This window comes from Zonotrichia albicollis, chromosome 21 (genome assembly GCF_047830755.1).
Source record: "Zonotrichia albicollis isolate bZonAlb1 chromosome 21, bZonAlb1.hap1, whole genome shotgun sequence".
Lineage (NCBI taxonomy): Eukaryota > Metazoa > Chordata > Aves > Passeriformes > Passerellidae > Zonotrichia > Zonotrichia albicollis.
This window is the reverse complement of record NC_133839.1, coordinates 8,240,087-8,264,126: the sequence shown is the minus strand read 5'-3', so window position 1 is coordinate 8,264,126 and position 24,040 is coordinate 8,240,087. Positions and strand designations below refer to the sequence as shown.

At 49.8% G+C, this 24,040-nt stretch overlaps 1 protein-coding gene and 1 long non-coding RNA gene across 4 annotated transcripts in view; one reads left to right on the top strand and one right to left on the bottom strand.

Moving 5' to 3' along the window:
• Positions 1-15,394, bottom strand: part of NTNG2 (netrin G2) — a 53,822-nt gene extending 38,428 nt beyond the window's left edge. Inside the window, exons 1-2 of one of the 3 annotated variants that reach the window (XM_005494133.4) lie at positions 14,881-15,394; positions 11,280-12,386 (exon numbers count right to left, since the gene is read on the bottom strand). In XM_005494133.4, coding sequence (XP_005494190.2) covers positions 11,280-11,492 — 213 coding nt within the window. In that variant the 5' untranslated portion in view covers positions 11,493-12,386; positions 14,881-15,394. Of the gene's footprint in view, positions 1-11,279; positions 12,387-13,104; positions 13,343-14,880 lie in introns of those variants that run through there. The other 2 variants (XM_014272096.3, XM_074556619.1) reach the window with 2 other exon arrangements.
• LOC113460156 (uncharacterized) overlaps positions 15,394-24,040 on the top strand; it is a 28,283-nt gene continuing 19,636 nt past the window's right edge. The window contains exon 1 of the long non-coding RNA XR_003381900.2: positions 15,394-15,533. This is a non-coding gene — a long non-coding RNA (uncharacterized LOC113460156). The remainder of the gene's footprint in view (positions 15,534-24,040) is intronic.

The window sequence follows — 24,040 nt, the reverse complement described above, 5'->3', positions numbered from 1 at the left end:
AACCCCAAAGAGTCTGCAGAGCCACGAAAAGCAGGTGACAGCACAGGAACCTCCTTCCCTCCTTCCTGGGACCAAGGAAACCTTGGTCTGAACATCCACCTCCACCCAGAAGGGGACAATTCCCTCTGTAGCCCCCACCCCATCCAGCTGCGATGTTTAAGGAGATCTCAGGAGCATCCCAAGGTTCTTCTGCTTCCCTTGGGACTCCCAAGGCCCTTCTGCTTCCCTCGGGACACTGAAGGCCCTTCTGCTTCCCTCAGAACACCCAAGGCCCTTCTGCTTCCCTCAGGAGCATCCCAAGGTCTTTCTGCTTAACTTGGGACACCCAAGGCCCTTCTGCTTCCCTCAGGACACCCAAGGCCTTTCTGCTTAACTTGGGATACCCAAGGCCTTTCTGCTCCCCTCAGGACACCCAAGGCCCTTCTGCTTCCCTCAGAACACCCAAGGCCCTTCTGCTTCCCTCAGGACACCCAAGGCCTTTCTCCTTCCCTCAGGACACCCAAGGCCCTTCTGCTTCCTTCAGGACACTCAAGGCCCTTCTGCTTCCCTCAGGACACCTACAATGCTGCCTTTGAATTTCTGCTCAAAGGGCAGCAGATGAGGTTCACAAAGTCCCCGCGTTTCCTCGTGCTGCAACTGAGTCCTGAAACTGGTATCAAATTTCCTCCAAATCCTGCAAAAAACAAAGGGATCAGCAAAATCTCCATGTGCACCTGATCCCTCCTGCCCTGCTAATGTCCTCGCTGTGGAGCAGTGTCACTGCAGGTGTCCTGCAGCCTCCTGTCCCCTGTCTGTCACAGGCAGGGCTGGTGGCCATGGGACATGGGGGTCCCCAAGCTGCAGAGGGGTCCACGGCCAGCCCATTCCATCCCTGCCTGTCCTGTGGATGTTCTGGAACAAATTCCTCCCAAAATTTTATTTTCCCCTCTCCCTTCCCCTGCCCAGCACCACGTTGGATGCGCTGGCTCCACAGGCTCTGGGGTGGAGCTGAGATGACCTTTCCAACATTTCCTTTCCTGATTTACACTCGGCTGAGTGTCCCCAGCTCATGCTGAGATTGAGCTGTGGGGCTTTACTTCCCTTCCATGCCCTGCCCTGGCTTTCCTCACTGCCAGGGCTCCACAGGGATCTCCATTCCCGTGCTCTGGTGTGGGTCAGCACAGGGAAATCACCCCCTAAGCAGAGAAGGTGCCTGAGCCAGCTCCAGTGCCAACCACCCTTAACCTCCCCAGTGACACAGAGCTCAACCTATTTTCTGCAACACAAATTTCTGACACGGGCCACCCTGAGTGATGTGTGTTTTGGGAGACTTCCTTGGCTTTTCTTCCAATAATCACTGCAGGACGTGATGCTGCTTCCCAAACAGAATTGCATTTGCCCAGGAGAAAACACAGGCTCATCCTAATGACATCTCAGGGTGTTTTCACTCTTGCTGCTCCTGATCTGAGGGTTCAAGTGCTCTATCTGGATTTATGACAAGACAAGGTGATTTTATGATCAAAAATAACATTTGTGAGTAATTAAATCTCATGCTTTAGGGCATAAACCGTAACCTGCCAGTGGCCAGGGTGGGACTCTAAGAGAGCTGGAAATACTCTCTGACAATTAATTTTCACTCTATTCATGGGCTGGGAGGGATCAGAGGGGTGAAACAACCGTAATTAATTTACAGAGATTATTTCCAACAGCTGGCAAGTGGCATAACTCACTGCAGAGAGGGCTGGGAGCCTGGAGAGGGATCAGGAGAAACACAAGGCTCTTCTTATGCCAAAGAACCCCACAAATCCCCTTCCCTGTGAGCCCAGGTGAAGGTCTGTGTCCTCCTCTGAGGGAAATGGGATCTGCCTGGCCAGGTCCACTCTTTTAGCACTGATTCCCCTGTCCCCCAAATGGGCTGTGGGCTTTTCCCAGTGCACAGCTGTGACTGGAACCTGGAGAACATCTCAGGAACAGCTTTGGGATGCTGTGACTTGGACCTGGAGAACCTTTCAGGAACAGCTTTGGCATGCCTGTCAGTGTGCAGGGAGAGGTCCCTAATGGGGCCACAGCATTGGACTGTGGAGACTCTGGGGAGTCTTTCTTCGAGATGCTATGTTTTCTGCTTTTTTTGTTGTTTTTAAAATACCTTTTTGGTTAAGCTTTCTATTTTAGATAAGACAGGAGCTGTCTCATAAGGTAGACGAGGCAGTTTTCCCATGGGCTGCCTGAGCAGCTGCAGCCTAAGAACCACCTGGGAATGCTCCAGCAAAGCCCATCCTCCAGGCTTCACTCTCCTCTCCCCAGTGCCCCTCCAAAGGGGAATTTTGAGGTGGCCCACGTGGGTTGGAAGGTTCTGGCAAGGCACCTGGGCGTTGGTGAGGGGTTATGTTGCAGCTTCCCCTCTGGAGGGGATGGGATGGGATGGGATAGGATTTGAAGCTCAGGGAGGGCTGGTGGGGTGTTTTGCTCACCCATGTGTCCTTCCCCTGCCCCCTCCCTCCCCCAGCCATCTGCAAGGGGCTCTTATTAAGGCAGAGACAGCAAAAGGGGAGAAAACCGTCCTCGCTAACAAGCTGTTTGCTGTTTATGAGCAGGTAAAGGCAGAGCTGGGATGAATTATTAATAGGGTGGAAATGGGGTCCCTCCACAGATCTGCTGCTAATTCTGGCTCAGCCGAATGTCACACCCTCCATCTCCTCCCCGAACGTGGTTTGGGGGATTGATTGCTGCTCCGCTTCCTTCCCCTTCCTGCCGGATCCGAGGCTGTCCGAGCACAAGGTCACCCTGGCCGGGGCGTTAGGACAGGCTTTGCCTGGTGGGGCTTTGGGAGAGCGTGAGTCAGCAGAACCAGCCCTGCTGGCTCTGGGTGAGACACCAGGACGCACTCAGCGAGACATTTTGCTGTTCTGCCTCTTCCCTTTGGCCTGAAGCAGACACTCATTCACCGAGCAGCGCCGCTCGCTCAAGGCTCTCGGGCTCCCTTGGGCCCGTCTCTCCGCCAGAGAAGAGATTCAAGCCCTACTCGTGGCTGCTCTTCCCCTTCCCCCTCCAGCCTGCTCTGAATTCCAGAAGCATCTCGTTCGTATTTCATCCAGGCTCAGCACTGTGCCCTTCTCTCCACCAGCCCTGGGGAGACATTGCCGTGCCAGACAGGGTGGGCTGGTGGCAGGGCAGTGTCCTGTCTCCAGATGGGAAAATTGAGGCAGGGAGGGATTTCTGGGCTTCACAAGGCATTGTGGGTTTCACCTTTCTGATGACTGAACGCCCCCAGGCACCTGCAGCAGAGCAAAGTAGTGGCTCCCTCACCCAGCCTTGATGTGAGGCTCAAGGAAATCTCTGCTCTCATCCCACGCTGTGTCTGAAACTCTCCCTGTGCTCTGGTAGCACCTCATGAAAAGGGTCTGAACTGGTCTTTGCACTGTAAATGACACAACTTGGACATCCAGGCAGGAAGCATCCTCTCCACAAAGGGAAGATCCAGAGGGAGATGCAGCTTGTCCCACACAAGGGCTGACCCAAGTCACCTGTCCACCCTGGCACCGCAGCTCCTGTACCGACACAAATCCCCTGACGCCCACTCTGGCTGAGCCAGAAACAGAAAATCTGGTTACAGGAGGAATTTCAGCCTCCAGCCTGAACCCAGCCCAGCCCAGGGGTGACCTCTCCAAGAAGGGCCCCTGGAAGCAGCACCTCCATTTCCAAAGCCCAGGGATGGCTTGGGGGCAGCTCTGCTGCTGCTGCTGGATGCCCTGCCCTGCACCCTGTCCTGAGAGGCATCTGCAGCTGGTTTGGGGGCAGCACAAGGGTTAACCCTGCCCGGAAAATTCCACTCCTAAGCAGATAATCTCATCTGTGCTGGGTGTACACACACACATCACCCGCAGCGGCCCGGCCTCCCATGGAATCGTTTTTGAGCAGCTCTTTCTTTGTGAAGTGCTAATCCCCCGGTGAGCTGCTCTAACCCCATCCCTGCTGCCGCCCTGGGCTCACCTCCACCCCCACCTCCCTGCCAGGCTGCACCCCTCAGCCTCCCCCTTGGGCACTGTGGAGTGACCTAGAGCCTGGGATCAGATGAACCCCTCAGCTGGCAGCCACGGGCACACGTTCAAAAATCAGCAGATTAATCCCATTGACTGCTTTTTAGCTTGTCTCCAAACTCAGACTTTCTGTACCGGGGACTTGCAAGCTTTGCTCTTCCCAGGGCACTTCCCTGAAGCTTGTTTACAAATTAAGCTGCTTGGATTCCACCCCATCCCTTCCCTGCCAGATTATGAAGGCCTTGCATCTTGCCACAGAGATGTATTTGTGTCCACAGCCCCTAGCAGCAGGAGCACAGCAGCAGCGACCTGTGTGCAGGGCTGCGAGTGCATTATTGATTCAGGACTAAGAAATTGCTTAGGAAGTAGGAAAAGTGTCCTGCTCTCTAAAAGCTTGTGCGCCTTGTAAGCTCAATACATGCAGCCTTTGCAGAGAGGCTCGCTACGCCGCTATTAATAATTTATTCTGTAAGAGAGGCCCTGATAGTTTGAATGGGGGAGGGCAGGATGCAGAGCCCGGGGGTGGGAAAGGGGAGGGATTGAAGGCTCTGCTGTGCTTCTCAAATGGAGGTGCAGATGTTGCCCAGCGTGGAGGGGGCACAGCTGGGTGATGGGCACCCCTGCACCCACGCCAGGCTCTGAGCAGGGCTCCTGTGTCTGTCTGCTGCATCAAGAGCTCTACCTTGGCTGCTGTGGGAAAAGCATTTGGCTGCTTTGTGCTCTGTGTCAGGGGAACAATTCAGCAGGTGCCTGTCAGGGGTTTGGATTGAGTTGTGTCAGCCCAAAACATGTCCTGGCTGTCCCTGAGACCCTGACAGTGATCCTCTCCTCAGGCAGGGCTCCCCAAACCTCCTGACTGGCAGCACTACAGAGCTGGAGCAGCTGACTCAGCCAGCAGATGGGGAGTTACAAACCCTTTGGCTGGAGTAGAAACCAGTTGAATCTGTGCTGATTCTGCCTTTGGGACGTGGCAGTGCCAAGGCAGGACTGGCCACGGTGGTGGCAGCATCCCTGTGGAGCCCAGCACAGGACAGCAGTGACCCCACCGCTCCGGGGTGTGCAGAAACATGACTGGAGTGGTGGTACCGTGCTGGAGCCGCTCCATGGAGGGGAGCAGAGGGAAAGCTGCTCCTGAGAGGCTCCTGCATGGCTGGGGACGAGACCCAGCCTGGTGTCTCTGCAGCACTGAGCTCCTGGGCCAGCAGCCCCCTGTGGGACAGCTGAGCAATGCAGAAATCCACCCTGAGCCAAGAGGCAGAGGTTCCCTAAGCCTGGCTGCGGGTGGCACTGAGCAGATGTGCAGAGGCACCGGTGCCAAACGGGGCAGGGCAGGAACAGAGTCAGGGCTGCAATTGTCCCCTCTGGCCCTGCCTGGAAGAGTGGGAACAAATGGGAACCTCATGGGACGTGTCTGAGGCTGCAGGGCATGGCTTATCTGGGGTAAAGACTAGGAGTCCAAATTCCTGTTTGCCAGGGCTTTGCAGGCAGTAGCTTCTCCCCAAAGACATCTCCAGAATGGTCACCCAGCAGTGCTGTGTGGTTTGGGGAGGAAAAAGCCTCTTTGGGGTTTTCGAACACAGAAACCTGTGCTCTGCGTGGAACTGCCTGAGTAACTGGGTCAGCCAAAGCTCCACATCTCAAAAGGCTGATGGAAAAAAGGTGGATTGGGATCTGAAACTAAGATCTGAAACTTAGAACTGGAATTTCAACTGGGGAAACCACAGCATGGTAGGATAGCACCTCTTCCCACTCAGGCAGGATTGTATGTAGGGAGAAATCCTTTTAAAGAGTATTGGAAAATCATATCTATGCTATAGTATATGATGCAGATTTTAAAATAAATAAATAGGAATGATTTCTCTGAATATCTCTGGCTTCAAAAGTTGCCTATGGAAAGCTGTGGTAGCTGGAGCTGCTGTATAAGGGCTGCTGTAAGAACTGCTCTCCCAGCTCTGGCCACACTTGCCAGCAAGTCTTCAGTCCATTCTCTTCTCTTTTTCCCATCTGGACACTGTTCCCTTTGAAAAGCAAGGCTTTTCTTAAAAGTAGTTTATTCTTCCTGAATACTTCAAGGTAGGGGAAAACTTTCTTGCTCACTGTACCAATTAAATTTACTTGACAGCTTCATTTTTATCACTGTGTCTTTTCCATCAGCAGTTGGAAATGATCCTTGTTAGGGGAGTAGCATCCCACTTTACAACAAGATGAATCCCGAACTGGGCATTTAAGGAAGTTGTTACAGGCTGTTGAGGGAAAATCCAGTTTGCTCAGCACTCTCTAATTTGAAGCTGAATTGTATTCTTTCATTTTTCTGTGAAGCCTTTCCTTTTAAAACACCCAGATCCTGCTGCACTCTGAAGTAGCCTCAGTGGCAGGAGAAGAGCAGTGTGTAATTTGCTGAGCAGCTAATAATGTACAACCCAAGGGTCTGGCCCCAAGGGCAAGGAGCCACTGATCCTGACTTCAAACAGTGTCCTCTGCAGCAACCCTGGTGCTGAGGAGTGATTAAGGGTGGGAACAGAACCAAAAGGCTCCAGCTCTTTCTCCCACACTCAAAAGCAATGCCACAAATGGGCGCAAGGGGTGGATTGGGAGACCTTCCTCAGGGTGGAAATGGCAGCAAGTTCTTTTCCAGGCTTTCCTCAGAGGAAAAAGGAGCATTTTCCAGGTGTTAATTTAAGGGACTGGAGGGGCTGATAGCACTTTGCAGCTGGGAAAAGAAAGTCGCTTCTTTCCCTCTCTACAGCCCTGCCAGGGGTGTACAGGTGATCTGACAGCACAGAGTGAATTTCTTGTGCTGCTGAATTCTGGCACAAAGGCAAAATGATCAACCCCAGGGCCATTCAGGTTCCACAATGAAGGGCAAGGGGGAGTTCCAGCTCCCTCTGCTACAACCAAGGATGGGTTTGCCACCAGCAGTGGGTAGTGCTGATTTATTCAAGGAGGAGGGAGAATATCCGCTTTTCTTGGAAAGGATTTTCCATTGGACTTGTATACAGGCTCTGCTTAGCCCAGAGGATGTCCTTGAACCCTGGGGCAGTGAATACCTCGTGCTTTACCCCCTGGTTTTACTCAAAAGATAGAACTCTGGTGGGCTGGGAAAGGGCTGTGGGTCTGTGCTCAGGGTACCAGAATCCATCCTTTAACCACCAGAACTTGCTGCATCTTTAAAACTGCTTTTGGAATAGCATTGCTGAAGCAATTATTCTTCCCTTCTTACTTTAAAATCTTTGGCTTTTCCCTTCTTATTTTAAAAACTTTTGGCTTTTAATCATCCCTAAACCCACAATCCCTTGTTTGCACCTAAACAGGGGTACAAAGATATAGATGGGTAGAGTTGTATGATATGGGCTAAAAATGGAGGGAAAAGGGTTTCTTAGCCCAAAGGTTTGTCTGCTTTTTTCCAATTTTAGCACCCAATCCACAGGAGAAACAGTCCTTTAGTACAAGCCTTATAACCACATGTCATTCAGAAAAGTTTAGCTAAGAATTAAACTAAACATCCAATTTGGCTGCATGTGTAATGAATAAATAAAGCCTTTTCCTTTCATGTGCCCGTGCCAAAGTCAACAAGCTCTATTAGCTGATGAAACAATGCTGACGCCAAATAAAAATACCCCTGACCCATCAATATGGGCTGAGAGCTCGGCCCTGCATCAAAGAGTGTTGTCAGAACAAGAAATACTGTCTTGACACTTCTGGGGGGAGGAAAAATGGGAAAAACTCCCATTCCTGCACAAGGTGGGTTCCCTGTGCTCTCTCTGGGATGTCAAGGAGCAGCAAAACCATCCCATAATGACTGTCTGTTAGGGACACCTCTCCTTGTTTCTGCTGGAATGATTTGGAAACCCCTTGAGCTGCAAGGAGCTGGGCTTTGGTGTTTGCTTGTCCCCACTGTGTGCGAATTCCCCACAAAACTTGAGGAATTTTTATCCTGTGTGCAAAACGCTGATGCTTGGAAATGGAACTCCCAAGGGTCCCTGCTCAAAGAAGTGTTTCAGCATCTCAGAGCACCTCAGCACCTGGGAGCAGCCTGCCAGCTGTGCCACCCTCCTCCTCCTCCTGCCCACGAGGGTGGGAAGGTGAAGGAACACGAGATCTCCTCCCTGCCCCATGGGGATGTGCAGCTTGGCCCTTTCCCAGCTGGGCCTGCCCTGCAAACCCCTCTCCTTTGAAATCCATGTTCAGCTGCTCTGTGCCGTGCCCTGCCTGTGATCTTTGAAGTCTCACCCCTCCCTCGACACTCTTGGTTTAAAAGATCTGTTCCCTATTAGTTTTCAGTCACACTTTTAGTTTCATTCAGGCTTTTATTTACTTATCCATCTTTCCTCCTGCTCCCACCATTACCCCTGCCCTGCCAGGAGGCAAAGTACAATTCATTTTTCAGGTGACCCTGCCAGGAAGGCATTGCCATGAATAGGAACAGGTCCAGAAACTGCGGAAAAAGCAAAACCCTTGACTTTAATAAGCAGCAAAACGCTTCCCAATCAGAAGGAAGCAGCCAGATGTGACCAGAATTGTTATAAAACACAAAGGATGGTCCTCCAAATAATTCCTGCCATCTCTTGAAGCCTCCTGGTGCAGAAGTCTTGTGAGCACTTCTGGAGCTGTGGCAGGGCAGTGAGTGATCCTGTGGGCTGTGCAGGGCACATTTGCTGTCTGACAAGGTGCTGCTGTCACCAGGACTCTGCTCCTGGCCTGCCCTGCATGGGGACATGGTGCAGCTCATTCCTGTCTGCTCCTGACTGTCACCAGGATTCTGCTCCTGCACGGGGACATGGTGCAGCTCATCCCTGCCTGGCTGCCTTGAGCACGGAGGGGTGTTTGTGTGTCTTTAGTTTTGATTGCAGCTGTCTGAGCAGGGCAGGAGCCCCGCTGGGCTGCGCTTAATTCTGTGTAACGCGAGTTTAGCCGCACGGACAGTCCCCTGCTGTTTTGAAAGACACCTAAGAAAGCAATACAGTCACCGTAAGAACTTCTCTGCTGGAAAGCCAGGCTCCTCTGAGAACCCACCTGTTACAAGGAAATAATTAAAAACCTGAAGAGAAAGGATAGCAGGACACCAAAAGGCACCTGAGCAGGTTGGCATGAGGAGCTGCCCTGGCTTTGTGCGAGTGCCTGCCCTCCCCTCCGCGGGGCCGTAACGATCCGTGGGCAGAGACATCGATTTCTGCCCAGCACTTCCTTAGTGCAGGGGGAGCAGAACTGGGCTCACATCCTCTGCGGGCTCTGCTCCCTCCCCCTGCACGTCGATAGGTGTCAAGTCACCACCCAGCACCGGCGATGGAAGGGCCATTTCTTGCTGAGCCCACTTTCCGTTGGCCAGAAGGGGATGCTCAGCAGTAAGTGGCCACGTGTCATTCTTGGTGAGAGAAGCAGTGAAAATTTACCTTGATGGCCTCCCAGCCCACACCAGTCCAGTCCTAAGGATGGGCTGGAGCCTGGATCTCTCCTGCAGCCACCCCCTGCTCTGTGCACTGGGTGCTGGGTGGGCTCCTTGCCCACCTCAGCCTGGCTGCTCCTCCTCTGCTTTGTTTTTATAACTCTTTAATCCTCTGGAGAGAACAGCACTGGTGTGAGATGGGGGAGAAAGGGCCGTGAATCCAGTGGTATGTCACAGACCCATCCCCCCAAAAAAAATCTAAAAAATACTTTACAGTTTGTTATTTCTGTTCTCAGCTTGATTCTTCACCAGGGAATTGCTCAGGGACAGTGCTGTGAGTGCTGGTTTCTGTTTTGGGAGGTGAGAGCCGGGCCAGGCAGGGGTGAGGCAGGGACAGGGAGGCAAATCCATGTTTTGCATTTGTGTAGCTCTCATTCACGGCTCTACACGGTGTTTGCAAGTGTTACAGCACATGGCAGGCGTACGCTACAAGGAAATACTGCCGGTGCCCAGAATAGAAAGATTTCAGCTCAGTATTGACTGAATCAAGAGATGCAGGGAGCTGATTGCAGTTTGTGTCTTTTGCTTCCTTGGAGGTCAGTGGAGCTGAAGTCTGGAGCATCCTTAACCAGAGAGGGTTTGCAAAGAGCTGCAGTGAGTGCAGTGGGAAGCAATCTGGTGTTGTCCTTTTAATCCTCCTGCAGTCAGTCACATAAATGGAAATACAGACTGACCCATCAATAGTTACCAGTTTTATTTGCAACCTTGGACTTAATCTTTCTTTTCAAACGATCTTTTAAAAGGAAAAGCTGCTACTTATCTGGAATTAGTGGAGATGTCTTCCCTGGTACTAATGAGAGCCCTTAGGCTGGAGGGAACTGGGTAACTGCTGGCAGCATGTTCTGATGATCATAAATGTTTGGCACCCCTTGGTGCCACAGGCACTTTTCTCTTGGATTTTCAAGAGGTGCCCTGGCTGGCTGGGCCCAGGGTGGCAAACTGAGGCATGGGGTAGCACTGGCAATAGAAAATGGGACTCTGCACTGATTTAGAGGGAGAACTCCCATTCTCATTATAATAAAAGAATAATATACTCTGTTAGAAGACACTCCTTGTTCAGCACTCAGCCCAGTGGAAACCCTGCCAGCATGGGCTGGCTCAGTGTCTGTCCCTTAAATGTGTGCCTGGACCACTCCTGGGGGACCTTTGGGAGGGGGCATTACTGTTTTGCTCTTTGCTTTGACCCCTGAACTCTTTAACAATGTAAAGCCTTGTGAATTATAAATCAAATGTTCCTGCTGAGCTTTGTGGTGCACGGAATGAAATGCAATGATTAATATTTAAGAGAAAATAAGTTAAAGATTTTAACTACAAGGGCAAATGTCTATCCACAGAGCCTTTTCAGAAGAGAGGGAGAACCACATTTTCAGGAGCTTTAGTGAAGTTTGTGGCTATCAGACCAACCACCAGAGCTGGGGGTGTGCAGGGGCCAAACTCCCCTGCCCTGCCCTTCATGCTGCCTCAAACTGAGACCATCTGCCCACATCCTATAAAATCCCAGCAGTGCTGGAGCATCCCTTAGGGATGGGGCTGGCGAGCACCCCCCACACTTCAGCAAGTAGAGGAGCTGGGTGCTTTTCCAAAATCCAGACCTCACCCAGGACTTGTTCAACCCTCCCTGACTCCTCCTCACCCTCCCTCCAGCATGCCAGCCCCATCCCTGCTGGGCAGGGTACCCTCTCCCTGCTCTGCACACTGACAGCTCCAGGCAGTGCCCACCCTGACCCAGGACATCCTCCCAATGGCACCTGGGCTGGACACTGCCTCCAGCCACCAGCAGAGCCTGTTCTAAGCCAGCAAATGAGGCAGCAAACACTTACATGGGTGCAGAACCTCTCCGGAGGGTCCCCACAAGTGATTCCTGCCGGGTCCACCCGCACGGTCACGTAATCCTTCATCCGCATGGCCTTGGGCTGGCACGCATAAAACTCCCATGAGGGGCCATCGTCCGTGGTCACCCAGGACTTGCAAATGTCATACTGTGCCATGGCCAGGGGCACGCAGTGCACGAGGAGAGCAGCCAGGTAGAGCATGGCAGCTGCGGCCAGGCGCGGGCGCCCTGGGCGAGGGCAGCGCCGGGAGTCCCGAGGAAGGCGGCGGCTGGGCTAGGGGTGGCTCTCGGGATCAGCATGGAAACTCCTCATCTAAAAATGCTCCACTCGAAGGAGATCCACGCAGGAACAGGGATGATCCCACTCTGCACGCTGGACCTGGACGTGGAAAGTTCCTCTTGGCACAGAAGCCGACTTAGCAATTCACTTGATTGGGAAAGTTTTGGCCAGAGTTGCTGATCAGTGGTCAAAAGTCTTCCTTAACCTCATTTTTTCCCCCTTTTATTGTACGAAAGGTCTTCCAAATCAGCATGAAAATATCTAGAGGTGACTCCAGTCAATCAATACAAAGATCAAGTTCTGAGTTGCTGATGAAATTTGATAGGAGTAAATTGGAGAGGCCGTGAGATGGTGCTGGATCAGGTTTTCCTCAACCTTCTGCTCTGCTCCAACTGCGTTGCTGTGGAAAGTGCCTTAAACTGTGTCTGCCTTAATTACTGGGGTGTTAGAACATTTAGCACATAAAATAAATAGAGCATCTGGCCATCAGTACAACTCTGACAAGAGAGACTGCTTGGAGCTCGGAGCTGAAATTCCTTTTTCCCAAAGGATGGTTGTGTCAGCGTGAGCAGGTCGGTGCCCAGAGCCGTGGTGGTCCCAGCAGCTGCTGGGTGGTCACTGGGGTGACTGGGGCAGGGCTGGCTTTGGCTTCTCCCGCTGTGTCCTGCGGTGGTGGCGAGGATTCCTGTCCAATTCTGCCTTTTGGCAACGGAGCACCAAGTTCCCAAAGCCTTCAGCTGCAATCCATGGGGCTACCTGGGGTCTCCTCTCTCTTTCATGGTCAGGGCGAAGGCAGAGCTCATCAGCAGGAGGGACCTGCGAGAAATTGGAAGACAGATTAGGTGGGAGCAAGGGGGGACAGTTGAGCACGAAGAACAGGGGTCCCTCAGGAGGCAGAGCTCTCAGCTGGGCTTGCCAAGCCACCAGACAGGTTTTTGTAACAGGGAGATATACAACTTTAATAAAAAGCAATCCATAGTAAGATGCTTATGGCTTTTCTGCTGTCTGGGAGAAGGGAAGGAGCGCTGCCCAATTTAAGGTATCTGCTTTGCAACAGCAGCTGGACAACAGGAGCTCTAATGGGTCTTCAAATAACATCAAGAAGCAGCTATGGGTCATTAGGAGATGGGGAATATGCAGACAGAGAAGGGACAGACAGACAAATTGATAGTCCTAAAAAGATAAGCAAATAAATAAGACAGCTGGGGAGACAGATACATTGTCCAGCATCCCCACATATGATTTATCTGAACAATAACATTTAATAAAAAACAATTTAAAGTCCTAATAACATTTAGGTTCACCTAATACAAAGAGCAATGACCTTCCCAGTATTCATTTCAGGTTAGAACAACATTTCTGCAATTTTGTTGTCTTTCCAGTAGAGCTATAAAAATTGTAAGTAATTACAAAACAAAATGACAAAGAACCGAAGCGGGGAGGGGGAAAAAGTCAAACCCTCTCTCAGTATTAGATTCAGGAGGGAGATCTCGTCCAAGAAGGTGAGAGGCACATATCCAGAACAGAAATTTACCTTTGGATAATTCCCTTTCTACTTCTTTCCCCAACTTTTCTTTCACAATTGAGGCATATCTGCTTCAACAGCATGCTTAGCATTTCCTTTCTCATGAAGCTCAGTTACTAAAGCTCAGAAACTCCAGGTTAACACATGCATTGATCCGTGTTCAGGGGCTTCACACCGCTCTGCTACCATCTCCCTTTCCCCCCTTTTTGCTTGAAAGATTGCTGATTGAGATGAATGAGTTCAGAAAAGAGAAGCTGTCTCTCATGCTTCATTGCCAGCTCTCTACGAAGAGCCTGTTATAGCTGCGTTGGACCTGAATAAACTCCCAGAAAAAGAATAGACTGGCTGCTATTTTTATATTATGAGTAAATGTAGTAAAAATAATAAGGCAGTGTGACACAGTGTTTATAAGTCCTACTTACATCAGAGCTGTCTTTTGAGTTATAACAAGTCAGTTCCTAATTATTACATCAAACTGGTCACTGCCAAGTGCCTGGTAAGAGTGAGACTGAGAGACTCTGGTATTGTGTAGAAAACAAGCAGGGTAGTTTTAATGAGGACTCCGGTGCTGTTAAGTTTATGGATCTATTTTCACAGCCTCAACAATTATATCTTGCACTTGAATGGCTGTCAGGGAAAAACCCAGGTAGAAAGGATCTATAATATCTATTAGTGTCTTGTTATGCTGGCTAAATGTCACAGATTCCCTGGGAAGTGAAAATTTGCTGGAAAAAATGTATTTACTGTCAGTTCATCAGCCAGGCAAGCGGGTTTGGGGTGAAATCTGTGGCTCAACACCCACTTAGCCAGTCCAGTCCCTTGGCTGAAATAGTTGGAGTGTTGCTCTGGAATGAGCCAACATACTGCAAACGGGGCAGAGAGGCTCCCCAAATTAAAGCTTTCACCCTGCTTGATTTGGTTTAGTTCTTAGAAAATAAATCTTCACCTGATATTATTAAGAAACTGCAGTTCATGGGAACAAATAGAATCAATGCTCTTTGTTCTCTTTGAAGAGTACTCAGCACTCACTGGGGACTGATAGCCGGAGTATTAAAAACACAAAATTAGATTGTGTCTTGACTTAGCTGGCTCCGGGTTTTTTTCTTATTATTGGATTAACACCCTATTGAAATAAAGGGACAACGCTGAGCAACAACTGAGCTGCTCTCGGATTAAGAGCAGAAAGTAAACTCAATGAAGGAGTTTTTAATTTTCTCTCAGAAGTGTTGCTCTCGCCATGAACTCTCTGCTCTCCCCCCGCGCTCGGGGAGCGGGAGTTGTTCTCCTCTCTCCCTCGCTGCCCATCCCTTCCCCGCACCCCGGACAGCGAATTTGGGGACCCCGTGGGGGGACGGGAGCCCGAACCCCGCGACAGCGCTGCGCGGCTCCAGCAGAAAACCTGGAAATCCCACTCGCATCCCGCCGCTCTCCCTGATGGATTCGCGGTTCCCGGCAAAACCCGATGCCGCTCCCGCTCCGCCCCATCCTCCCCGGTTTCTTTTACCCCGAAGGACTTTGGGGGGCTGCCCGGAGCGAGGAGGGGATCGGCGGGGCAGGGGGAGCCGGCGCGCTGGGCTGGGGGAGCCCCCCGGCTTCCCAAAGTCCGGAGCGGGGAAATAAACCCCATCCCGCGGCGGGGATGCTCCGGGGAGGGGGACAGAGAGCGGGACACCCCAGCAAAGAGTGGGAACAACTCGCAGCGTTGGGGAATGGGGCAGAAGCCGGCGCTGCCCGCCCCCCCTCCGCCCCCGCTTTCCCCCCATGCCCGGCGCTGCGGGTCCTTACCGGGAGCGAGCTCTGCGGCGCGGGGCTCCCGGCGGAGCAGCCAACTTCGGGGCCGGGGGAACCCCCAGAACACCCCCAGCCCTGCCCTGCCCTGCCCTGCCCAGCCCAGCCCTGCCCTGCCCTGCCCAGCCCTGCCGGCAGCGCTGCGCCGCCGGCCCCCAAGGGCAGATGGCCGGGGGAGCTTTGTGCAATCCCGGCTCCCCTCGCAAGTTAATGCCGAGGCTGAAATCCCTTTTGCTCTCACTTTCAATCACAATCGGAGCTTTTATCTCCGTGCCTGATCCCGGCTGCGTAACTTCCTCTGTGCAGCTTTAGCACACACCATCCCACCGGCGGCAATGGGCTTCTTAAAGGTGCAGGAGGAAATGCAGCGGGGGGGGAGGAGGAGGAGGGAGGGAAAACCACCCGAGGAAGAGGAGGCTGCGAGCGGGAGCCTTCAGCCCCGGCGGCCCCGCGGCTCCCGGTGCAGCATCCGCGCCGTCCCGCTGCCCCCGGCTGGATAGCGGCAGCCGGGAATGCCGCTCCTCGGGGCTTCTCTTTTATTTTTTTCCTTTAAGAGCTTAAAAAAAAAAAATTAAAATCATGAGCTCATGTTTGCTCGAGAGAGAGAGAAAAAAAAAAAAATCTCCAGTCACGAGGGTTTCCCCACACGTGTAAGTCCTCGCTTGGTGTGCCCTGAATATTTTGGGGAGGCTTCTGCTGGTGGAGATGCTGTAAATGAGGCTGCGTGCGTGTGTGTTGGGGGAAGAGGGGGTGGTTGGAATTAATAGGATAAACAAAGCAGGAACTCGGAGATGGGGAAATCAGATGGCTGGGAAATGCTGGATACTGGTGGGAATGTGCTGTGAGATTTAAACGAAGCAGGTTTTGCTTTGGGAAGGTGGGAGACTGTGAGGTGTGACAGCACCTTCCAGCACGGGGCTGGAGAAACAGCTGGGGTTGCTTAGGTCAACTCTGTTGTGTCCATGCTGAGGGACAGAGGAGGTTCCAGCTGTGGAAAAGGTGGATAAAACTGTAGCAGGTAAAGGTCCAAGTTTCCCTGCACCAGGCAGCTGCTGAAGACAGAACTCCTGAGCAGCGACAGGTTTTTGACATGTGGATAAATGACAGCTCATGGAAAAACGACAGTTCATTTATGGGGAGGAAATCCAAAGAATCACCACTGCCTCCTATGTATACAACCACCCAAAAATGACTGCTCCTTCCTAACCAAGAATTCAGTGATTTCTAAGCCAGAAAATGAATTGTCCATCCTACACGTGGTTTGAACCTTGTGCACTCAGTATTTTGTTATATGGTTTCCTTTGACCCATTGCCCTGGGGTCTCTGGGTGACCTCTCCCATTTAAGAGTCCCTGGAAAACTCACGATTCATCCTGCAACCAGACAGAGGTGATTTAGAGCTGTTCTGGGAAACGTTTCCCATATTCTGGAGCATAAGTGAGATTTATGAAATGCTGGCATTGTGTCTTGACTGTGGCCCAGCCTAAATGCGACGCCGATGCACGGGGTGGTCTTTACCTTCAAGGATGTCTTTAATTCTGGCTCAATTTCCACTCCAGGACATGGTCTGATGCTTTCCACATGGTAACTTCTCCTGTAAACACTTATTTTACAGCAGCAGTATAGCTTAAGTGAGAAGCACTGGCTGGGAATCCGGGGCTGGCTAATATTCCTGGATTTCACTTTGTGCCTTTAGGTCTGCTCTGTAGTAATGACTCCCCTGGAAATTCCCCACGTCTCACTTATTACTTCTTTATTAGTTATTATGGTACAGTAACAGGATAAAACGGAGTTGGTATTTCATTTTCATTCCCTCTAATAGCCACGGCAAAGACCAAGTGGTGTGCTGATTATTGACATCAGAGTTAAGTGATATGCACGCATCATTAGGTTTCAATTGGAAAGAATAACAGCACAGTGTGAGCCGTCACACTTCTAAACTCCGTGGCATTTAAGGAAAAACCAAAGTCGTTTTTCACAGCCCTGCTAGCTCAAAAGATCACAAGCTGGCAATAATACTTGTATAGACACAGGTAAAAGGCGCTAGCTCCAGGCAAAGCACCGGAATTAACCAGTGAGCACAAGCCCCCGGAGATGCTGGCAACAGCTGTGGGGCTTGTCCAAGGTTACACCGCGGTTCAGGAGATCCTTGGAGGATGGGAATCACCCAGCTCCTCGCAAGTCCTGATGTGGGAAGGAGAAGGATTGTGTGTGGCACTCCCAGCCCCGGCAGCGGCAGTGCTGCTGTCACAGCCTGGAGGCAATGGGGAAGAGTTGGAATAATTGTTTCATTTTAGACCGTTTGCATTCTTTTACTCAAGCACGTTTTGCAAATACTTAATGTTGGGTATAGTTTTCTTCTGGATGGGATTTCTGTGGGGAGGAGAAATGGATGTGTTTTTCCTCGAGGGAACATCTCTGCACCTTCCCTCGTGCTGCCTCTTCCCACAAGGAGAGCACAGTTGAAAATCAATGGGTCTGCATGGAAATTTAATTACTCCAGCACAGGCAGGGGTGGAGAATAAGGCCCTTAATATTTAATACAGCCTCTGCTCTCAGAGGGATCCCCAGGGCTCAAGGGCCAAATGTAAGCCCATTAAAATCAGGTGTAATTCTATTGACATATGTGGGCTCACACCTGTTTATACCAGAGCTATATCTGGCTCCCTAAATGGTGCTTTTGACATGCATGGAAGAAGAGGGAAGTGTTTTGCCCACTTGGGATGATAGAGGATGCACTGGAACAGCAGAAGGTAAATGTGACACCTGGCAGTCCCCACTGGCCGTGGTGATGTGCTCACTAACACCTCAGCTGAGCTGAGCCTGCTGAGAGCAACCCGAGATCACTGCCAGAATAATAACCAGGCTTATAAAAGATATTTCATTTGAGGATACATATTGCTGTATCCCCTATAACAGCAATACATTCTTTTTATGCTCCTTATCTAGCAGTGTGCGGCCAAGGATGTCAAAGTGCCTCCTGCAAGTGAGTAAGCATTTTATTAAGTGGGAACACATGGCTTGGAAATGTGCTCTGAGCCCATCAGCAGGCAAGAGACCCCTTTGTGAGGGGTGAATCTGCCAAGCACAGCTCTACCCAGACCTTGTTCCAGTGGTAGCTTTCTCCAGCCCACCAGGACCTCTGGGGAGAAGTTTGGAAAAGGAAGGAAGTGACTTAAATGTGGTTTTTTTGGGATGTTGCAGAGGATGGAGGCAAAGGCTGCTTGAACCTCGCACTTCCAGGGGGGATCTGTCTCATCTCACCACCCTTGTGCTGCCCTTTTGTTCTCAGCAAGCTGAAAGTGAAGACAGCTCCCAGCTTGATCAGGATGGGAAGGTTTGTGCTTCCCAGCTCCTCGTGCTCGGTGCAAAGACAAAAATCACAGAGTTTTAGAAGGCAGAGAGACAGAATATTTTGTAGTTAGGAGAAATGCTGGAAAACCCACACAAAGCCTGAGAAACTGAGCTCTGGCAGGCTGGCAGGGTGGGTGGGGGACATTTATTTCCTTGCCCTCCTGCCCAGGCTGCCCTGCCCTGCTCCAAGGAGCAGGAGAGGCAAGAGCCGAATGCTTCAGTCCCTGGAGTACTCTCCACATTTTTCTTCCTTTGTGAAAGCTTCTGGGGAAATGGCAGAGAGCATCTGCTCAGGGAGGGGAGGCTTCCCCGGCTGCCTCCTCCCACCCTCCCGCACAAGACCTCGGGATGCATTTTCTGCAGCTCAGGCGCTTTCACAGGGCCCTGAGTGAATTTTGCCCTCCCTGATTAGATAACCAAAGGAGCAGTGACTGTACTCTCCAGAGAGAAGATGCTGTCTCTTTCCTGCCAGAAGGACAGCTGGAGGGAGGGTGGGATTTTCAGCATGCAAGCACTTAGCCAGATCAAGGAAAATGGGATGCAAAGCATTTTAGGCTAAGAAAGGTTGTTGTGCAGGGAAACATGAGGCTGCTGTTCTGTTCGGGAGATAACGCTTCTCAAAACGCTCCTGCGTGCCAAGCTGCAAGCCTTGACTACAGCAGGTCATTGCCTCTTTAAGGAAAACAAGCATGACAAGTCAGAAAAAAAAAAAAAACATCACTGTCTGTGCTGAAAAACTTTGATCATTTAAATATTATTGATGTGCATTAACCCCAGCAGAGATGGGCTGGGTGATGGGAAGTGCTTCACCTTGACACAGGGAAAATATGTTGCTTTCTGCTGCCTTGTCTTTTGTTTCATATATCAAATAGGAGCCCAGCCAAGTGAATCAGCTCAGGAAGCATTTCGGATGTGTTTGATTTTTTGGGGAAGGTAGAGCTTTCCTCCTCTTTACCAGCTGTGGGGGTGTAAGCGTGGATAAAAACAGGAGGACTGTTTAAAGGAGGGATCTATAATTAACAACCCCTCAGAAGGGGAACTTTCCTTTTAACTTACTATTAAAGTGGAAGTGTTTGGAGAATATACAGTTTTGGCTCAGGGGATCTCCTCTGTATCCTTGGCTGAGCCTTGTGAATTCCTCTAATTCCTGCCTGAGAGAGTGTCTGGCTTTAAAAACAACTCCTGCTACCCCTTGGAGGACTCCCCTCAGTCCCTGGGTGGATTCCTGTGCCCAAGGAGGGCAGCAGAGGGAGAGGAGCTGTGCTCCCCCAGCATCCCTGAGCCCTGTCCTGGCAGGAGATGCCTTCCACAAAAGCTTTTTCACCTGAGGAAGGAACATGTCACTTCTAATGGAGCTGACAGCAGCAGGGAGGGGCTTTAGATTAGTGGCTGAAGAACACACTTGTAATGAGTGAAGTAATTGAATAAATGCTGACAATTTGATGTGGAAAATGCATAATCAGCTGGCTGTGGAAGGTTGGCTTGTTCTTTTTTCCTTCTTTCCTTAGCACTGGGATAAACACATTCATTCTCTCCCAAGCAGGTGATGTGTTGAGCAGCACAGAACCCGCAGACCTGGGCACATGTCTCCCTCCCAGGCACACATGTGCTGATTCCCTGATAACTGACCCAGTTATGCTAAGATGCTATTAAGAAATACACATGTAATAAATCTCAACACTTAACTTTGTTCTTGGGTCACCTGCTGGTTGAACACTCCCTTCAGTCATTTTGCTGGCTCCCAGATCGCAGTCCCTGTGTCCCTACTAGAGAAAAAGGTGCCAGTCCTGGGTAGTGACAGATGAGACCCAGCCCAGTTGGCACCAGAGCTGATCCTGCAGGAATAATTGTGATTTCAAGTGGCTTTCAGATCCCAAGCACAGCTAACAAACTGTGGATGCAGACAGTAGAGCTGACATAATCCAATGCAGTGACTTTCCCTACCCAACCACCATCTCAGCTCTATGCAGATGGAAGCTCAGTGAATTTCTTGTCATCAAGCCCCCAGTTTTAGCGTGACAATGGGAACAGCATCATCTGTGTCATGTATGTTGGAAGCAATGAATAGAGAGCTGAGCTCACTCATCTATTTGCATATTGAAGATATGGAAAAAACTCCTCTTGCTTACTCTGCTGCCTACTCAAATATCTGTGAATCAAGGAGGAGAATGGGCCCTTTTGTACATCAGATCCCAATGTCCTTGAATAAGATGATTGCTCAACCCAGCCTTCTAGGATGAGTGTGAGGCTCAGAACCAACTGTGGTGCCAGGAGCTCTCCATTTCTGCGGGGTGCTGGATGAAGGGCTGTCCCTGGATTAAGAGTGCTCAGCAAGGTGGATACTCTGACTTTGTGTCACCAGGGCACCTTCTCCCCTCCACATGCGAGTCAGAACTTCCATATCTGGGGCACGGAGGTTTGACCTGCCAGCCGTTGAATAAATCACAGCACTCCCCCCAAACCATTCGCATGGAACAGCACACGCCCAAGGGAGACAGGCTAAGGTCATGGCAGTGCACAGCAACAATGAGCCAGAGAAGCTTTTTCCTTTTGGATGGAGTTGAGGGAGTGGTTTATTGCAGAGAAAGTGGGATAGCAGAACGCAGAGCTCATCCACATCCTGTGGAGGCACTGGGCTATGACTCCACAGCCGAGGCTGAGCTCATGTTTGGGCTTGGCTCTCCCAAACCAGCTCAGGATTACCTTCTTTTTTCACTCCAACAACTAGTTTTCCTCGATGTTATATATGTCTTAAGTGAGATCCAGATCAAGCTTTAAGGGATGGCATTTACATGTTTTTTCTTGTGCTTCTGGTATTAATTTCATATGCAGTGGAAAAGTAATATCCTGTCTGTCACTAGAGAGGAAGAGATGTGCGTGCATGTATACGCACAGTCATTCCTAACTGTTGAGCTTTTTCACTCAAATTTCGTTTTGGGGAAAATTTCTAAATTAAAATGAAAGCCAGATACAGAAACGACAAATGTGAAATACCAATAAGGCCAAAGCACGAGATGTTTTCTCTTGTTTTCGTAACTCGTGGTCTTTGTGTGTAAGAGTGTATTGCATGGCAACTGCATTCACACTTCCCTTTAATAAAAGATCCAAGCAGATGGACCCACTATTAACGTGTATCCCCCAGATTTGCATATTTCATATTCATGCCAAGATGGCACTGAGCTCACATGGGATGAAGGAGGCTGATATAAACACAATTGCACCAGATTAATGCAGTGATCAAAGAGTATTGTCCCAGCATCCCCGTAAGGAATCCAGTTTAATATTAGTTATTAATATTGTTAAACTCCTACTGGAGTCAAATTAAGGTCTTCCAAACACAGTCGGACAGGGCTCTTAGGTACTACAAGTTGATGAATATGTTATGAATTCCTGAGAGAGAGGGCTAAGAAACAACATTTGCATCTGAGCTGTGAAGAATCCAACGCTGGAAATGTGCAGACCTCGAGCTTTGGTCCAGTGTGCTCTGTAATTAGGACTTGCTTGAAATTCAGATCTTATCCAAGATCTCTATCTGGGTTTCTCAGAATTCAAGTGCAATCGCTTCTAGTCAGAAGACAAGCCTATCTGTAATATTTCCTCAAATATTAGGCATTACAAAGTGGTATTCTGGAGCCCAAAATATATTTGATCGCATTGTTCCAGTCCATTAATCAAACACTGCACTGTACATACTAATAGGATCAAACATTAGGAAATATTTATGAATGAGCATTGTTGTGACTGCAAAAATTAAACACAGCAGGTTTTAAATACACAAGATCTCAAAAAGGAAAACTTGATTATCTCCTGCATTTCTGGTGCCAAATTCAGAGTGAATTTTAAGTGAATCTTAGGTAGCTTGTGCTTGAGTAATTTATACCTCCTTGCAGCTCCCTTCAGAGTGTAAATTACACCTGCTCCCACCTCTATTGAACTGTCCCAGGGAAATGAGTTTTGGGGAGGGGCTGTGTGTCCACAACCTGATGGTACTTGAGGGATTCAAAACTCAAACCGAGTTGTGATATCCCTGATTATGCCTCTGCAGCTCTCAGTGGAAATAAACCCTTTCTTACTAAAATGAGCAGTAATGTGATGGCATTTCCACTGCTTCTGGGGGCTGGGTGGAGTCTGGACATGGTAAAGCCCCTGGATTTTGGGAGTTTTGTCCCTTACTTCAAAGGGGACAGAATTTTGCTCACTAGATCCAAAGGAAGGCATGGCACTGGCATGAGGGATGCAGTAGCCCCACAAGCTGTGGTTTGTCAAGGATAAATCATGTCAAACCAATCTAATTTTCCTGAGGCAGGGCAGCAGAGAGGGCAGGAGCTGCAGCTTGGCTGCACTCAGGCTTTTGGCTCTCACTCATGGGGTGTTCCAGGAGCGAGGTGGGGTAAAGGGGAGAAATGCTGCTAGGTACCAATCCAGCTGGGAAACACACTGAAAACTGTTTGCTGCTTGCTGTCCAAGTGGAAGGATGGCTTGAATACGGTGCTGGAGGGGTCTGTGCAGCTCTGGCATTACTCAATATTTTCATTAGTGACTTGGGTAGTGGAATATGGAGGAGACATATTGCAGCTGTTAACAACACCAAGCTTAGGGGGGCTGTAAGAGAACAAGAGAAAGATTAAAAAATCCTAACAAACTGAAGAAACAGGCTGGAAAGAAGAGATTGATGTTCTAAAGGGACAGGAGCAAAGATAAATACATTAAAACTATTGAAATGTGCGTCCAGAAATGGCTGCATAGGCAGCATTTGTAAGGGAAAGGGACAATACCATGGGCTAGAAATGAACCCTGAGCCAACTCTGGTGCCCTGGTGTGAGCAAAACAAAGGTGACACTGCTGTACATAAAGAAAGTGTGGTGTGGTACATTGCTCCCATCTCTCCTGAGTGTTGGGGAAGAGCAGTTTTGTCATCAGACTTCCAGGGAAATGCAGAAAATGAAAAGAACAGTCTAGAAAATAAACCTCCCAAGAGGAAAAGAACTATGGCCCATTGCCTAAGGCTGATGAAGATACAGGAATAATCTCCCCAAATATAAAAGATGCTACAAAAGTAATGAACTGTTGCTCACAGACAGAATTAGTGGGATTAGACTGCACTAAAGTAATTTGGGTTAGACTTTGGGGAAAATGTTCCAGCTACAGGAATAGCTGACACTCAGAACAGACCATCTGAGGGGCCTGTGGAGTTCCCTTTAAAACCTCCAGGGATGAACAGGTTAGAGAAACTCTCTTGTCAAGACCAATTTAGGCAGGGTTGATCCTGCCCTGGGGGAAGGAGATGGACTAGGTGACCTCTCAAGATGCCTTTTCCTCTCATCCCCTGTGGCTCTGTGTTTATTCTGTGTGGTGGTGATATTGCGAGGGAGGAGAGCTTGATTCTGCACACTGGGTAAACATTTTACATTTAAATTGGGAAGTCTTGTTTACTTATCAGTCCGTTGTTGTTTCAGTTTAAATTTTACTAATTTAAGTTGAACAGTGAATTATAAATTACAGTGATGGGTGTATGAGGACTGTCTGAGGAGACAGGTACTAAAACCTATTAATCTATCGATCACATTGATTGGAGCGTTTAATTTAGAGTAGCACATTCCTATTTTTAAATATGTTTTAAAAGACCCTTTTAAAAACAATTTTGTTTTATCTCACTGCAGGAACTCTCCTTTTCTCTGATAGGTGTGCATCCTTAATCAAGCACAGAGAAAAAAATTATGTTGGCATATAGGGAAGGTGCAGGACAAAACCTTTGCTACCACAATGAAAGGAAACCATCAGGTTTTAAATGAAGCCAGGCAGTG